We start from the raw sequence: 18904 nt of genomic DNA, 5'->3' as shown, positions 1-18904 counted from the left end.
TATTTGTTATGATAAATATATAATATATAAATTAACAAATCAAATAATTAATACATAAATATATAATGTTGATTTATATTCATTTCTTTCGACCATAGATGGTTTTATACATCTATGGTTTGATGCTCTATTAAGTTTCACATGTACCACACTTTTGTTTATTAATGAAAGCCCTACATTGATTATTATTTTTATTGCTTAGAATATTTGTTTCATGTATGTTTCATTAATGGACCAGAATATTTTATATCCCAATAAAAAAGTCCACATTGTAAAATGTATTGGCAATGTTCTGCTATCATTTGGTACTAATGTAATGTACCTTTGGTTTAAAGACAGTCAATTGTTTACAAATGTGAATAAAAGAGAAAGACAAAAAAAAACAACTATCGGGAAAGTATTATTGTGAGTAATGTTTATATTGTACTTAAAATTACCCATTTACTCATTACTCATTTCTTTTTTTTCATGAAAATATATTATGTAAGGAAATGGTTATATATTTCAGATATGTTTTTCCCATTTTCTCATACTTTGTTATGCCATAACAGGAGCTGACGATGAACACCAAGGAGACAAAAACCCAACAAAACAAATACCTATAAAGGCCAACCTTTTAAAAGTGTTTTACTTAGGATTTGTTTATCCCTGGAATAGATTACCTTAGCCGTAATTGGAAAAACTGTTTGGATTTTTGGGTCCTAAATGCTTTTCAACTTTTTACTTTTTTTGGCATCATAACTACTTTGATCTGAGAGTCAGTGATGAGTCTTGACAAAATGCGCGTCTGGCGTATTAAATAATAATCCTGGTCCCTTTGATAGCTATTTACAATATATAAAGGCAACAGTAGTATACCGCCGTTTGAAATTCATAAATCGATTGAAAAAAATAATCCGGGTTACAAACTCAAACTGAGGGAAACACATCAAATATAAGAGGAGAACCAAGATACCACAGTAACTTAACATTCAAATGAAACACGCACAGAAACGAGCTATTATATATATAACAAGGGCAGACTTTATATCGTACATAGAATAGAAATTTTGTAAACAATATTTATCAAAGAGTATCACAAATCTGCCATCCACATCAAATTACATAAATTACTTAAAACTTTTTTTAAAGATATTGTAGAGTTAAAACGTTATAGAAAAACAATAGTGAAGTTCACAATTACATGTATGGAAAAATTAATATGACTGTGAGTGAAATTAAATTCATTTTTGCACCTGTCCCGAGCATCTGACCTTTGTTAGTCCCGTAGGTTTTCTTTTAATTCTAGTTCATTTGTACGTTTTTGAGTAAGACGTCCATTTTTTAATACACTAGTACACATCTTTATTAAAGGGCCCAGATGATGCCAACCTCTTGCTGCGGTAATTTCTCACTGTGGTGAAGACCCATTGGTGGCCTTTGCTGTTATCTACTCTTTGGTACGGTTGCTGTCTGTTTGACATAATCCCTATTTTCATTCTCAATTTTATATCTTAATAGAAAAATCATCGGAACAACAAACAGTAATTACAAACCGTCATGAAATCTATAAGTATTAAAGCACAGAAGATTTATGGATATTAAAGATAAAGTAAAGATAACATTATATTTTTATGTGATAACACATATTATGAATTTTTAAACGGTTTTCCTAATGTTTGGAAAATATTCTTATTGAAGTACAGTCAAAGATAAATAGATATCCTGCATTCACAGATAAATATTGTTATTCCTTTCGTTGTATTTATTGGTTGACAATGGCTGCGTTAGGTTTAATGTCTTACGGAAAATCAAAATCAATGAGAACTAAATGTTCTTCCTTTGAGAGTCTCGAATGATCGGCAATTATCCGCGTTTGCACATACTTGGTCGAGTACTTGAAAATCAAAAAGTAATAATAAAAATATAAATCAATTGCTTTTAAAAAGCAATTGTAAACGGTCTTTCCCCCCTTAAAAACATGATTGTGTGTGTGTGTGTGTGTGTGTGTTTGTTTGTTTGTTTGTTTGTTTGTTTGTTTGTTTGTTTGTTTGTTTGTTTGTTTGTTTCTGTAAGGGGTCTATATTATTCCGGGGCAGTTTCAAGTTTAGTTCGGAAAGTTTTTATTTTATTTCTGGCCAGCGCGCGCGCCAGATTGGGGAGACATCACGTGACTTGGGTTTATAATAACGAAAACTTAGTCTTTTTATTTCTCTTTAGGTCGGGATGTTGAACAGACAACATGTATAGAGACGGAATGTACACAATGTAATTTCTTTTGTCATTGTAGGAAATTGACATTTTGATCACAGTTCACCAGAAGTGCATGTTTTGGATTTAATTGATTCGGTGTAACTTTAAAACACATTTAAGGATTATTTTCTGATAATGTACATTTTTCAGCACCAGTTTGTAACACAGATAAGTATTTCAATCTAGGAGCGGACATTTTATTGTAGCATTTCACTGAGATTTACGGACCTAGCATGCAATTTTAACGGCATTGCAATTTCTTTTCTCTAGGAAAAGTCTTGAGAGATATCGGCACCACGTTGTTTTATGAACCTTTAGTACATGTATGCCCTGCTGACTGTAAATTTTGGGGTCGATTGGACTTGTAGTTTCAGTGTTTAAGTGATAACAAGGAGGTGGATTTTTTTTTCAGAAGAGATGTAAGATCAATATTAAAGTTCAATTCTTCTTGAATAATTGATAGGTCTTTCCTTCCATTTTCTTTTAATTATACTGTCATAAATAAAAATATCATATATATTGATTGATTAATTTATTGATTAGTTGGTTGGTTGGTTGATTGGTTTATTAATTAAACACTTGATATAGGGTCTCTTGAAACAAGCGAAAAAAAAAAGAGACCTTGGATTCCGTATTAAACACATAAAACGGAAACTTGCATTAATTAATGGAATGGATTGATTGATTGATTGATTGGTTGGTTGGTTGGTTGGTTGGTTAAACACATTGTTTGGTTAAACACATTGGTTAAACACGTTGTATAGGGTTAATTTAAACAAGCGAAAAAAAAGAGACATTAGATTCCGTATTAAACACATGAAACAGAAACATGCATTGGTTGATTGATTGGTTGGTTGGTTGGTTAAACACCTTGGTTTGGTTAAACATGTTGGTTAAACACGTTGGTTAGTTAAACACATGGATAGGCTCAATTACAACAAGCGAAGAAAAAAAAGAGACCTTGGATCCCGTATGAAACAGATAAAACGGAAACATGCATTGATTGATTGATTGGTTGGTTAAACACGTTGGTTGGTTAAACACGTTGATTAAACATGTTGGTTGGTTAAACACGTTGATTGGTTAAACACCTTGATAGGCTCAATTAAAACAAGCGGAAAAAAACTTGGATCCCGTATGAAACACATGAAACATAAACATGCATTGATTGATTGATTGATTGATTGGTTGGTTGGTTGGTTGGTTGGTTAAACACGTTATTTGGTTAGTTAATCACGTTGGTTAAACATGTTGGTTCAACACGTTGGTTAAACACGTTGGTTGGATTGGCTTAATTAAAACAAGCGAAAAAAAAAACACCTTGGATCCCGTATGAAACACATGAAACGGAAACATGCATTGATTGATTGGTTTGTTGGTTGGTTAAACACGTTGGTTGGTTAGTTAAACACGTTGGTTTAACACGTTGGTTAAACACGTTGGTTAAACACGTTGGTTGGATAGGCTGAATTAAAACAAGCGGAAAGAAAACCTTGGATCCCGTATGAAACATGAAACGGAAACATGCATTGATTGATTGGTTTGTTGGTTGGTTAAACACGTTGGTTGGTTAGTTAAACACGTTGTTTAAACACGTTGGTTTAACACGTTGGTTAAACACGTTGGTTAAACACGTTGGTTGGATAGGCTCAATTAAAACAAGCGAAAAAAAAAAACCTTGGATCCCGTATGAAACACATGAAACGGAAACATGCATTGATTGATTGGTTAGTTAAACACGTTGGTTAAATATGTTGGTTTAACACGTTGGTGAAACACGTTGGTTAAACACGTTGGTTGGATAGGCTGAATCAAAACAAGCGAAAAAAAAACCTTGGATCCCGTATGAAACACATGAAACGGAAACATGCATTGATTGATTGGTTAGTTAAACACGTTGGTTGGTTAGTTAAACACGTTGGTTAAACATGTTGGTTTAACACGTTGGTTTAACACGTTGGTTAAACACGTTGGATGGATAGGCTCAATTAAAACAAGCGAAAAAAAAACCTTGGATCCCGTATGAAACACATGAAACGGAAACATGCATTGATTGATTGGTTAGTTAAACACGTTGGTTGGTTAGTTAAACACGTTGGTTAAACATGTTGGTTTAACACGTTGGTTAAACACGTTGGTTGGATAGGCTCAATTAAAACAAGCGAAAAAAAAACCTTGGATCCCGTATGAAACACATGAAACGGAAACATGCATTGATTGATTGGTTAAACACGTTGGTTAAACATGTTGGTTAAACACATTGGTTAAACACGTTGGTTAAACACGTTGGAAAGTGTCAATTAAAACAAGCGAAAAAAAGAGACCTTGGATCCCGTATTAAACACATGAAACGGAAACTTGCTTTGATTGATTGATTGATTGATTGATTGATTGATTGATTGATTGATTGATTGATTGATTAATTGATTGATTGATTGATTGATTGATTGATTGACTGATTGATTGATTGATTGATTGATTGATTGATTGATTAATTGATTGATTGATTGATTGATTGGTTGGTTGGTTGGAATTCAAACACACATAAAACTGTTTAAATAGTGCCAAAAAACACATAATTTGATGACCTTGACCTTTGACCTTGTGACCTTCGTCAAGGTCATTGCTCCACAAGGTCATTGCAAAAGACCGTATGGGTCAAGGACCTTTTGTTAAAGAGTTTTGCCTAAAAATGGCTTTTTAAAAACCATCAATGGGAGTTATGTCCCTTACATGATGGTAAAATCAGTATAGTCATAATGTAAAAAAGTTGCCCCTTGAAGTACCAATCATTTTTCACTGCTTAATTTTTCTGTATCTATAACCGTTCAATAGTTAGAGGGAAATGAAAAACTTTTGAAAATCTAAAATATGACCTTGACCTTTGACCTTGACCTATATTTTCAAGTTTTGGTCCAATGAACTCAAATCTGAAGACCCGCAGTCTTTACGACTTACGGTTCATGAGATTTATATGCATATGGAAAATTTAAAAATTCAAGGGGAAATAACTCCTATAATAGGTCACTGGATCGCTTCGGCTAAAGTTATTTGAAGTTGTAACTTTTGGCAAGGAACATTTTAAAAAAAACCATTTGCCGCTAAGTCTTATAGTTTATGAGATATAGCGATAACAGTGTTTTTTGTAATTGGGGAGATAACTCCTATAAAGTAAATAGTACACTTCGGTGCCCCTTATACAAGATAGCTTTTATTAACCCGATACTAGATACCAAAGATCATTTTGATATCTTGCGTACTTTTATCACCGATTAACTTTGAAAAACGGCGGAAGAAAAAGAATAATAATTAAAAACCAATTGTTCAGAGAACAATTGAAGGTCTTTCCACCAGTAAATATCTATTTTGATATTAGAATATTAAAAATCAGTCTAAAATGTCAGTTCCTATGGCTATATGATGTAAAGATATGAATTTTAAGCAAAGGTCATAATCTAGAACGTCAAATTTACCTATGACCTTGACCTCAATTTCAAGGTCACAAACAGAGGATCTCAAATCAAAAGACCCTAGGTCTCTAATATGTATGGTTAATAAGTTATATCACTTTACGCATAATTTTAGATATGATAGGGGCTAAAACTCCCATTAATTGACTACGCACCCTTTCAACCAAAATTATTAAGTTACGACGTTGCAACTAACAATTTAGTAAAAATAATTTGTTGATATCTTATAAGGTTAATGAAAATGAGTGAAAATAAGCCAAAATCAAAATTTAGAATATGACCTTGACCTTTGACCTTGACCTAATTTTCATTTTTTTGGACCAAGGATCTCAAATCAAAAGACCCTAGGTCTCTATCACTTATGGTTTTCCAGTTTAAAATACATTTCAAAATTTCAAATACAAAAGGGGAAATAACTCTCATATGGAATCTCGATACGGCTTCGGTCAAAATAAAACAGAACATCCTTAGGATATAACGAGCAATTTGAAAAAATAAATTTGTCGGTTTCTTATACGGTTGCGAAGCCTTAGCGATAACAAGAAAAACAGTGTTCAGGGAGATAACTCTTATATGGGAAAGTATACGGTTAAGCAGAGTTGGTTTCAAAAGCGTATAAACTGTTCGATATCATATTCCAAATATCAAATCGACATCTTGCGAAACAAAAAAACAGCGAAGGAAAAAAATTAGGCGGAAGAAAAAAAAAAAAAATAATTAAAAACCAATTGTTCAAAGAACAATTGAAGGTCTTTCAACCAATAAGGACCTATTTTGATATAAAAATATTAAGATTCAATTGAAAATGTCAGTTGCTATGTCTTTATGATATAAAAATATGAATTTCGAGCAAAGGTCAAAATCTAGAACGTCCAATTAACCTATGACCTTGACCTCAATTTCAAGGTCATAAACTAAGGATCCCAAATCAAAATACCCTAGGTCAGTATTATGTATGGTTTATGAGTAATATCACTTTACGCATAATTCTAAATATAAGAGGGGCAAAAACTCCCATTTATTGTCTACGCACCCTTCCAATCAAAATTTATAAGTTACGACATGTCGCAACTAACAATTTAGTAAAAATAATTTGTCGCAATCTTATAAAATTAATGAAGTAAGTGAAAATAAGCCAAAATCAAAATTTAAAATTTGACCTTGACCTTTGACCTCGACCTAATTTTCATTTTTTTGGACCAAGGATCTTAAATCAAAAGACCCTAGGTCTCTATCACTTATGGTTTACCAGTTAGAAATGCAAATCACTTATATCATATATAAAAGGGGGGATAACTCTCATATGGAGTCTCCGGATAGCTTCGGTCCAAATAAAACAGAACATCCTGAGGATTTAACGAGCACTTTGGAAAAATAAATTTGTCGGTTTCTTATACGGTTGCGAAGCCTTAGAGATAACAAGAAAAACAGTGTTCGGGAAGATAACTCTTACAAGGTAAAGTTTTTTGTTACGCGGTGTCAGTTTCAGAAGCGTATTAACTGTTCGATATCATATACCATATATCTTAGCGACATCTTGCGAAACAAAAAAAACAGTGAAGGAACAAAAAGTTGGCGGAAGAAAAAAAAAAATAATTAAAAACCAATTGTTCAAAGAACAATTGAAGGTCTTTCAACTAATAAAGATCTATTTTGATATGAAAATATTAAAATTCAGTTGAAAATGTCAGTTCCTATGGCTTTATGATGTATAAATATGAATTTAAAGCAAAGGTCAAAATCTAGAACGTCCAATTAACCTTTGACCTTGACCTCAATATCAAGGTCATAGACTAAACATCTCGAATCAAAAGACACTAGTTCCTTAATATGTATGGTTCATGAGTAATATCACTTTACGCATAATTCTAAATATAAGAGGGGCGAAAACTCCCATTTATTGTCTACGCACCCTTGCAACCAAAATTTATAAGTTACGACATGTCGCAACTAACAATTTAGTAAAAATAATTTGTCGATATCTTATAAGGTTAATGAAAATAAGTGAAAATAAGCCAAAATCAAAATTTAGAATTTGACCTTGACCTTTGACCTTGACCTAATTTTCATTTTTTTGGACCAAGGATCTTAAATCAAAAGATCCTAGGTCTCTATCACTTATGGTTTACCAGTTAGAAATGCATATCACTTATATCATATATAAAAGGGGGGATAACTCTCATATGGAGTCTCTGGATAGCTTCGGTCAAAATTAATCAAATCATCCTGAGGATGCAACGAGCAATTTGATAAAATAAATTTGTCGGTTTCTTATACGGTTGCGAAGCCTTAGAGATAACAAGAAAAACAGTGTTCGGGGAGATAACTCTTACAAGGTGAAGTTTTTTGTTACGCGGTGTCAGTTTGAGAAGCGTATTAACTGTTCGATATCATATACCATATATCTAAGCGACATCTTGGGAAACAAAAAAACAGTGAAGGAAAAAAAAGTTGGCGGAAGAAAAAAAATAATAATTAAAAACCAATTGTTCAAAGAACAATTGAAGGTCTTTCAACCAATAAGGATCTATTTTGATATGAAAATATTAAGATTCAGTTGAAAATGTCAGTTCCTATGGCTTTATGATATAAAAATATGAATTTCAGTCAAAGGTCAAAATCTAGAACGTCCAATTAACCTATGACCTTGACCTCAATTTCAAGGTCATACACCAAGGATCCCAAATCAAAAGACCCTAGGTCTGTATTATGTATGGTTCATGAGTCATATCACTTTACACAAAATTCTAAATATAAGAGGGGCAAACACTCCCATTTATTGTCTACGCACCCTTCCAATCTAAATTTATAAGTTACGACATGTCGCAACTAACAATTTAGTAAAGATAATTTGTCGAAAACTTATAAAGTTAATGAAAATAAGTGAAAATAAGCCAAAATCAAAATTTAGAATTTGACCTTGACCTTTGACCTTGACCTAATTTTCATTTTTTTGGACCAAGGATCTTAAATCTAAAGACCCTAGGTCTCTATCACTTATGGTTTACCAGTTAGATATGCATATCACTTATATCATATAAAAAGGGGGGATAACTCTCATATGGAGTCTCCGTATAGCTTCGGTCAAAATAAAACAGAACATCCTGAGGACTTAACGAGCAATTTGGAAAAATAAATTTGTCGGTTTTTTATACGGTTGCAAAGCCTTAGAGGACACAAGAAAAACAGTGTTCGGGGAGATAACTCTTACAAGGTAAAGTTTTTTTGTTACGCGGTGTCAGTTTCAGAAGCGTATTAACTGTTCGATATCATATACCATATATCTAAGCGACATCTTGTGAAACAAAAAAACAGCGAAGGAAAAAAAAGTTGGCGGAAGAAAAAAAAAAAAAAAAATAATAATAATAATAATAATAATAATCAGAACGAATTCAATAGGTCTTTCAACAGAAAGGTTGAAAGACCTAATAATAATAATAATAATAATAATCAGAACAAATACAATAGGTCTTTCAACTGAAAGGTTGAAAGACCTAATAATAATAATAATCAGAACAAAAACAATAGGTCTTTCACCTGAAAGGTTGAAAGACCTAATAATAATCAGAAGAAAACCAATAGGTCTTTCCACGGAAAAGTGGAAAGACCTAATAATAAACAAACGAAATACAGTAAGGTCTTTCCATTTAAGAAAGGAAAGACCTTAATGAAGAGCTTATAAACAAAAAAGGGACAAAAAATATTTTCAAAACCGCGCAAAGAATCAGAGCTTCCCATGAAGCTAATTATAAGCAGAAGCTACCTTGATGTGAACAATTTAATTATATAGAATCCAGATCGATTGAAGCATTTCATGGATTAATTAGGTCTTTCCACTTTTCGTGGAAAGACCTTTTGTTTTTCTTCTAATTATTTTTTTCTTCTTCTGCCGTCTGAGATGCATTTTTGTCTTACAACATATCGAATGGATTTTTGGCCAATGATGTTGTACAGTAATGGGAGTTATAAAACTCACCCTGTGTGACCGAACACTTATTTTTATAGGAGTTATCCCCCGTGTCCCCTTTTTCTTGTTATCGCTATATCTCTAAAACGGTAAAAGATTTTAACAAACTGTGTCACCAAGTTGTTCGTCTACTCTTAAGAATGATTTGGTTAATTTTAACTGGAGTGATCGAAAAACATCTTATGGGAGTTATTTCCCTTTGAAAATTTAAGATAGGCGATATGTTGGATCAATTCATACGTTATAAGTCGGAGAGGTCTACAGTCTTTTGATATGAAGTCCTTGATCATTTAGAAGGAAATTGAGGTCAAGGTCAAAGGTCAAGGTCATGTTATAAATTTTAAATTTTGCTTGTTATCGTTATTCAAAAGAAACTGTTACAGTAAATGATATAATATGTTTGCCAAATAACTGTTTACAATAAGGCGCAACTTCAACCTATTTAAGTCGAAAAGTTTTGATTAACCCTTATAAGAGTTTTCTCCACTTTTGTATTTGAAATCAGTATTTCTCCACAACCATACAAGTGATTGACTTGTCGTCTTTTGATTTGAGATCACTGACCTATGACCTCAAAATCGAGGTCAAGGTCAAAGGTCAATTTGACGTTCTAGATTTTGACCGTTGCTAAAAATTCTTTCTATTTCATTATAAAACAATTAAGTCTACTGCATAAACTTAATAATCTTTTTTTTTATATATCAGTTTGATTTACCACATTACATCAACACGGAGTGACATTTTCTAACATCGTTTTTTTAAATTTCATTTTTATTATCGAGGTGGAAAGACCTTCAATTGTTCTCTGAAGAATTGGTTTTTAATTATCTGCATGTTTCTTTGATTTGAATCACTTATTAACTTTTTTTTTTTTTTTTTTTTTTTTTTTCACTTATCACTTATTAACAGTGTCAGATTTTATTTCTCACAAACTTAAAATTGAGAATGGAAATGGGGAATGTGTCAAAGAGACTGGAACCCGACCATAGAAAAAACAACAGCAGAAGGTCACCAACAGGTCTTCAATGTAGCGAGAAATTACCGCTCCCGGAGGCGTCCTTCAGCTGGTTCCTCAACAAATATTTACTAGTTCAGTGATAATGAACGCCATACTAAACTCCAAATTGTACACAAGAAACATGTAAACTTCGGAAAATTTAAAAAAAAAGGGAAACCATGACTAACGTTGGAGATAAATAATCTCCATCGAAATGAGATGTACCAATACAAATGAGATGTACCAATACACATGAGATGTACCAATACAAATGAGAATTAACAGATGAGATGTGCCCATACAAATGAAATGTGCAAATACAAATGAGATGTACCACTACAAATGAGATGTGCCAATGCAAATGAGATGTGCCAATCCAAATGAGATGTGCCAATACAAATGAGATGTACCACTACAAATGAGATGTACCACTACAAATGAGATGTACCACTACATATGAGATGTACCACTACAAATGAGATGTACCACTACATATGAGATGTACCACTACAAATGAGATGTACCAATACAAATGAGATGTACAAATACAAATGAGATGTGCCGATACAAATGAGATTGAGATGTGCCAATACAAATGAGATGTGCCAATACAAATGAGATGTGCCAATACAAATGAGATGTGCCTATACAAATGAGATGTGCCAATACAAATAATATGTACCAATACGAAGTGGAAAGGGATTAATATAAGTTACAATAACTTGTGTCCCAATCCACTATAAATGTATATGTTTTAACTTATACGTACGAAATGTACCAATACAAATGAGATATTTGTTATCTTTTTTGCTATCAACTTCGCCGATTTCGGTTTTCCTGTATTAAGTATTTGTTAAATGTTAAATATGTGAAGAGAAAATAAGTTTAATGAAATCCCACTACTGAGGGAATTTATGGGTTAAATCCAAGTACTAGTAGTTGTAATTAGATACTGTCATCATGACCAATTAATGGCTATTTACACCCACTTGAGATCCTTAAAAACATCAAAAATAACTACTCCACCTTAAATACATGTAGATATTTATGTATAATGAAAGAGGTTTTCCTATAATATTGGATATGTATGCTGTGTGCGTTTTTTTATAACATTAGATATTTATGCTGTATACGTATCCTTATAACACAGATATATGTATGCTTAGTGCGTTTTCTTATAACATTGAATATGTATGCTCTGTGCGTTTTCTTTTTCCTATTTGCATCTTTTAATTTGACTGCTGGGTGTCCAGATTGTTTTGAAAAAATCGATACCGTAATTGAAGAAACCTTACGATGTAAATCAAAACAGATTGTTGGTGTCTCAGTTGCAGTAGTAAGATCTGGAGATGTTGTTTTAGAAAAAGGATACGGCGTGAAGGATTTAGAAACGAACGATACAGTGACTGAGGATACTCTGTTTGGAATTGCGTCCTTGTCAAAAGCGTTTGCAAGTACATTACTTGTGAAACTGATGGAAGAGAAAACAAAGTAAGTATGGGGAACGAAATGTTTTATTGTATTTGAACTGTGCTGCACCCATTGACAGTAAAATGATCTGAAAAATATTCAGACTCAATTTTTTTAATCGATTGTAAACTGTAAGTCATTTATATGAGAATAATACAAGACTTTTTATTAAATAAAATTTCTTTTTGAAAAAAAAGGTCAAATATTTATGAAGAATATAATTTGTTTTGGGATGTAACCGTAGTTTTAAGTTTGCTGGGCGTTGTAGGATGTATGCGCAGCTCATTGAGACAGAAACAAACTGTATACTTCTGTAAGAACGGAACTTTCTTTTAAAACCGGAAAACCATTTTATGTTTCTACTTTGAATCATGAAATAGTTTTTTTTCTCGTTTTTTTTCTTAAATAGATAAAGGGAGATGTTATTAAACGATCATTAAGGTCATTAAGTAAACGTTATTAAAACGAATGAATTTTCAATTCTTTTGCAACCAAATTTAAAATTATTACTTTTTTGGTTCCAAATAACAGTCAGTGAATGCACAGGTTAAGCCAAAAAAAAATATGGGTCTTTTTTCATCGAGAAAACAGAGAATTCCTTCTAATTAAAAACTTCTGTGTCAAACCTATTTAAACATTTCTTTTGTATCAAAACTACAATTTGTTATTTATCTTTATATATAAGTATATTTTCAGATACTCTTTAAACACAAAAGTCAGTACCATCTTCGACAACGAAGGGATTTTTATCGATTCTTTGCGGTCAAAGTATGCTACCATACGTGATCTTTTATCTCATAGACTAGGAATACCAGGCAACAACCGTATACGATTGGATAACAATTTGACACGTGCTAATGTTATACAGTAAGTAAAACATTTTTAAAATTAGTATACATGCTAATTTATTGATACACTGACGTACTAAATTATAATCATGGTACCTTTGATAACTAATTATATCTAGACAAATCTTAAATCTATAGATTGTTATTAACAAATTCTTGATAACGTCCCGAACATGCATGCCTGAAATATTTGCCACTGGACATTAAACAACCAACACTCAATCATCTGTATATTCTGGTTCATGGAGGTGAAAATCAAGGTTTCACCAGGCGAATCAATGATAAATGTAACATTTTTTGTGGAGTTGCTTTTATTTTATTTGTTAATCGGATTCAGTCTTACTTTTTATACAGTGTCTGACTTTTTTGTAAAAGAAATGTGAAATGATTATTTTGTGCACACAGCACGCTGTGCACGTGTATCTCGGTAATATTCAGTCCTAACCAAACTGTGTCAAAACTCCCATTTAGAATCGTGTTCATAGCTTTAACAGTGGTTATGATATAGGAGTTCTATGAATTATCTAAATAGTGCCTCAATCTGTATGCAATTACAATTGTATTAGCTTAGTGTATTTGTATAATTCAATTGTCAGATACATTATGCTCGTGCATTTTCACACTATACTGGCTTCTGTACAAGAGTGAGCTCCTTACGCAGAAACTGATCTAACAGAGTTATGAGGAGGAAAGATTAAAAATGACACTTCGTAAATTTTATGGACACTATCAAGAATTTGGATGATGTTTACATATATACGATGTGTCTGTGTCTAAACTAACCAAATAACATTTAACAATTGTGTCATCTTTCTGCTAAGTACCGAACGTAACCTATTCCCGAATTCGACTGTTAACCCTTGGGTTAATTTACATTGCTGTACCACGTGTCTCGGTATTTGTAAATCCAACATTCATGGATTTATTTTTGATGTTTCTGTTGTGGTTACGGTTGAATAATATGTCTTATCGTTTGTTAAATTTGAACAGCGTTATACTACTGTTATGTAGTCCAACGAATTATAAATTGCTTTTCCATACCATCATTGTCATGGAAAAAACATTTGGACGAATACTGTAAAATAATTGAATTAAAGTTAGAGATTACATTTTAGTTACGTATATTATTTGTATGTGCGTTTCTCTGTTAGGAATGTTCTGGTGTGTGTTTGTGTTGTATTTCTGTCAACAAGTGTTTTAGGGCATATTTTTAAAATTTTCATAAAGTAGGAGGGTATGGCATGCCATTATACCAGGTTCATTATCCAACATTTGTTTCTTAAAATGTCCTGTACCAGAGACATATATACGTGTATATGTGTCTGCCTGTACCAAGTCGGGAATATGGCAGTTGTTATCGAATAGTTTGTTTCAATGAGTATTGGCGGGTGTTTTTTTTTTGTACCACTTCGGTTTTCCTGTTGTTCCTTGGTTGATGTGTTTTCTTCGGTTTTGGGTCTGTAACCCGGATTTGTTTTATCTTAATCAACTTTAAAGACTTTTGAACACCGGTATACTTCTGTCCTACCACCTTTAATTAGCGTGGTTGTATATCAACACCCTGACTTTAATGTCAGTTCGAATTATTTCGGACATCAGTTTTTTAGAAACATTCGTTGATGATTATTAAATACGTGGGCATTTGAGTCATCAAAATTGGGCAATGACGTAATTTCATATACATAAGTGTTAATAAACTATTCTTTATCATGCGTAGATGTTTATCGTTCACTTTGGTATTTGGCTATAAATAAAAACAGTATTTTACAATTCTTGAAACAGTATGACATTTAAGGAATGACTGTAATATTTTTTCTGTCTATGAAGAAATAACATTAAAAATTTGGTGCACACTGAATAACGCGCGTAGCAGGTTATTTGACAGTGTGCACCACATTTTTTATGTTATTTCGAATAGACAGAAAAAATCTTACAGTAATTTCTTATAATTTAATTCTTATTCCATTTTAAACCGTAGAAAACCACGAAAAAACGTTGATGACGTCACGGTCATATGACTAAATTATGTCTATGGGCTAATAACAAAATAACGTCAGCCAATCAAAAGACGCGTTACATCCAAAATTAAATTATTAGTTTATAAACCTGAAGATATATATTTTTATTATTTAGCCGATTGAAGTATTTGCAACCAAAAGGCTCATTCCGAGACAGTTTCCTCTACAACAATTTGATATACGGTGTAGTGACGAATCTTGCTGAATTGATTGGTGGAGAAAGTTGGGAGAACTTAGTAAAGACACATCTATTTGATCCAATCGGTATGAACTCTTCTTCCTTTTTGACAACAGCTGATTTTGAGAAGATTGACTTAGCTAAGGGGTATATTGATTATTATGGTGAACTGAAACCTGTTCCATTTGAATTTTCCAGGTGAGATGTAACAAGGCGCATTGCCGTTTTATTTCAAAGTTGAAAAATCCATTTATTAATCATCTATCTTTTTTATTATTATTGAATACTACATGCGTTTTGTTGTATTACTACTCCACCGTCTATAGACCAATTATTTTCCAGTATCATTTTTATATTTGAGTAACTTTTCAACGTAAAATGTTTTTTATAACTACATTTTATAAAAAAAAAAAAGATGAGGGGCTTTTTGAATGTTTATCAGGACTGGTGAAAAAAATAATTTCTGTATGTTTTAAATAATGTATATTGCTACAGTCATCACTTCAGTCAAAGGAAGTCTTTAATCATAAATTTTTAAAACAAAAAAGCATCTCTGAAGAAATTTACTAGACTTCTACTTTCTAAATAATTATGAGCAACTAAGTAAATAGTTATCAAAGGTACCAGGATTATAATTTAGGTCGCCAGACGCGCGTTTCGTCTTCATAAGACTCATCAGTGACGCTCATATCAAAATATTTATAAAGCCAAACAAGTACAAAGTTGAAGAGCATTGAGGATCCAATATTCCCAAAAGTTGTGCCAAATACGGCTAAGGTAATCTATGCCTGGAATAAGAAAATCCTTAGTTTTTCGAAAAATTCAAAGTTTTGTAAACAGGAAATTTATAAAAATGACCACATTATTGATATTCATGTCAACACCGAAGTGTTGACTACTGGGCTGGTGATACCCTCGGGACGATACGTCCACCAACAGTTGCATCGACCCAGTGGTGTAAATAGTTATCAAAAGTACAAGGATTATAATTATGTACGCCAGACGCGCGTTTGGTCTTCATAAGACTCATCAGTGACGCTCATATCAAAATATTTATAAAGCCAAACAAGTAAAAAAGAAATAAAATCATTGAAAAATGTAGTATTACATATTAATACGTATCATGATAGGAACAATAAGTGAAGTGTTATTAATCCTTGGTTTTCAAATGTTTGGTGTCCCTCTTGTACTTAATCCATACAAAAGCTTCGGACGCATGCAATTCTTATGTACATTTATGGAGAGTTGTCTCATTGGCTTTCATATCACATCTTCTTATAACAACATGTAGTATTGTTTTCATTTTTCAAATATTTGACAGACGATGGGCAGACTTGTGTGGTTCCGGTTGTGTATTATCTTCGGCAAGTGATATGGCAAAATGGATGAAATTCTATCTGGATGAAGGGAAACTAGCTGATGGCACAAGACTTATTTCAAAAGAGGCCTTTGAAGATTTAACAAGACCAGAAAATGTCATTGCGACAACCTATACATCAACATACTTTACTAAACCAAAAGTTCCTGCAACAACAAGTAATACAGGATATGCTTTGGGATGGAGAACTGGACACTACAGAGGTATATGCGGTTTTTTCTTCATTTATTTCGGTCAACATTGTTCTACATATTTCCCATCCAGTGTTAGCCTGTATTTAAACCACGTGAATGTGGTTGGTGTATATAGTGAAAATGATTACACGTAGATGCCGACGATGGAATATTGAACTGTCAAATTTTAACAGAAATAGAACATCGATTGAACGAACATTTATAACACACACAAACTTAAATATACGCATATAAATACATGCATTTAAATAAGGCAGAAAGCTCAACAGGTTTTTTTTTCTCACACTTTTTACTCTTAAATTATATTGTTTTTGCAATTTTAGGTTTCTTTCTCACACCTTTTACGCTTAAATTATATTGTTTTTGTAATTTTAGGATACAAAATGCTAGAACATTCTGGAACAACGTTTGGTTACAGAGCATTGCTTTCCGTTTTCCCTGATGCTGATATAGCCATTTATACTGCTATGACCGGGAATGATCCCAGTTATTTATACAGACAAACTTTACACAATGTAATATTTGACATAGTTATGGGTTATAAACCATGGTTAAACTCATTAACAATTTGCTCCTATCCAAGACCGTGGTTAAATGCCAAAATCAAATCTCTGAAGCCAAGGTACAGTAAGAGAAGGAAACCTTCACGTCAGATTACTGACTTCTATGGAATATACAAGAATCATGCTTATGGAAACCTTGAAGTGAAAAAACACAAGGATAGTAATAAACTTACAGTGGTTTATGGTTTTGGTAACTTCGTTTTGTATCCTAAAAACAAAACAGATGAATTTTATGGTGAGTCTATCGGGACTACGGCACACATATTCAACTTCTACTCATTTAAATTCAGTTTTGAAAATAAAACTGTAAAATTAAAGATACCCAATTTTGAATGGAAAGATCATCCCGAGTTTATTAGAGCAGATGAGACCAGTCTAACAAACAAAAGTTGTTTTTTAAATGCGTCAAACAATATTTGCCTCGTTTTACTTTATTTTGCATTTTCAGTGTTGATACTCTACTGTGTGTAAATGAACAACTTTAATGTTTTCTTAAATAAAAGTTCAAAATATTAATAATGTAGTTATTCCAGATTTACTGCTTTTGTTGCGAAGTTTGAATGGTCTACGAAATGCATTATAAAGCTAGCAGTAATATCCATCAAATTCGTTATTAGCTGTAGGGAAACTCATAAAAATAAGGCCACCGGGTTAGACAAATGGTTTACTTTGGGAGAATGATAAGGAATCCTTATTATTAGCCAATGACAACATAGATGATGCTTAGTCGCTGTTTAAAAGAGGGACCACAGATACCAAAGGGACAGTGAAACTCATAAATCTAAAATAAACTGACAACGCCATGGCTAAAAATGAAAAAGACAAACAGACAAACAATAGTACACATGACACAACATAGAAAACTAAAGAATAAACAACACGAACCCCACCAAAAACTAGGGGTGATCTCAGGTGCTCCGGAAGGGTAAGCAGATCCTGCTCCACATATGGCACCCGTCGTGTTGCTTATGTGATAACAAATCCGGTAAATAGTCTAATTCGGTAGGTCTCATTCATGAAAAGGAAGGGGATTGTAGTTACGACGTACGGAACATATCCGATATCATTTGTGAAAGGGTTATTCCATAACGGTCAACCAACTCGTGATGGCGTCCGTAAAATTTACGAAGGGATGATTTCAACTTCACCATTTGGAACTCTTGATTTAATAGCTTCCTTGTGAGCAGCAACCCTCTTTCAAGAAAATCATGATAGGAAATGCAAGCACGGGAATATCGTATCAATTGGGAGATATATACCCCGTATGCAGATGCTGCTGGAATGTTGCTACTTAGAAATGGAAAGTTCACAATTGGATAGCTGAAATCATTTCTTTTGTCGTGAAGTTTTGTTTTCAACCGACCCTCATTGTCAATTTCTAGATGTAAGTCCAGATATGAGGCCGACTTAACTGTATCTGTAGTATCCTATATTTCTAGTTCGATGGGATAGATGCGTTCCACATAGTCACCAAATTTTGAATTATTTAGTGAAAGAACATCATTTATATAGCGGAAAGTAGAGTTAAAGGATATTGCTAACTTCTAATCTCTCTTCCTAAGAAGTTCCTGCATGAAGTCAGCCTCACA

At 32.7% G+C, this 18904-nt stretch overlaps 1 protein-coding gene across 1 annotated transcript; it reads left to right on the top strand.

Annotated features, from left to right (window-relative positions):
* The first annotated feature begins 11720 nt into the window (after window positions 1-11720).
* Window positions 11721-17834, top strand: LOC143073684 (uncharacterized). Its single transcript, XM_076249425.1, has 5 exons — window positions 11721-12157; window positions 12833-13003; window positions 15118-15378; window positions 16502-16761; window positions 17128-17834. The coding sequence occupies exons 1-5, from the start codon at window positions 11754-11756 to the stop codon at window positions 17784-17786; spliced, it is 1755 nt and encodes a 584-aa protein (XP_076105540.1). The 5' UTR covers window positions 11721-11753; the 3' UTR covers window positions 17787-17834.
* Window positions 17835-18904: the final 1070 nt, after the last annotated feature.

Source organism: Mytilus galloprovincialis, chromosome 4 (genome assembly GCF_965363235.1).
Source record: "Mytilus galloprovincialis chromosome 4, xbMytGall1.hap1.1, whole genome shotgun sequence".
Classification (NCBI taxonomy): domain Eukaryota; kingdom Metazoa; phylum Mollusca; class Bivalvia; order Mytilida; family Mytilidae; genus Mytilus; species Mytilus galloprovincialis.
Note: the sequence above shows the minus strand (reverse complement) of the source record. Positions and strands in the feature narration are given on the sequence as shown.

Bases quoted from the DNA above. Each gene is read 5' to 3' on its own strand.
- LOC143073684 (XM_076249425.1), top strand. From the start codon at position 11,754: ATGCTGTGTGCGTTTTTTTATAACATTAGATATTTATGCTGTATACGT. The intron at 12,158-12,832 runs GTAAGTATGGGG...GTATATTTTCAG, and splicing joins CTGATGGAAGAGAAAACAAA to ATACTCTTTAAACACAAAAG. The intron at 13,004-15,117 runs GTAAGTAAAACA...TTTATTATTTAG, and splicing joins ACACGTGCTAATGTTATACA to CCGATTGAAGTATTTGCAAC.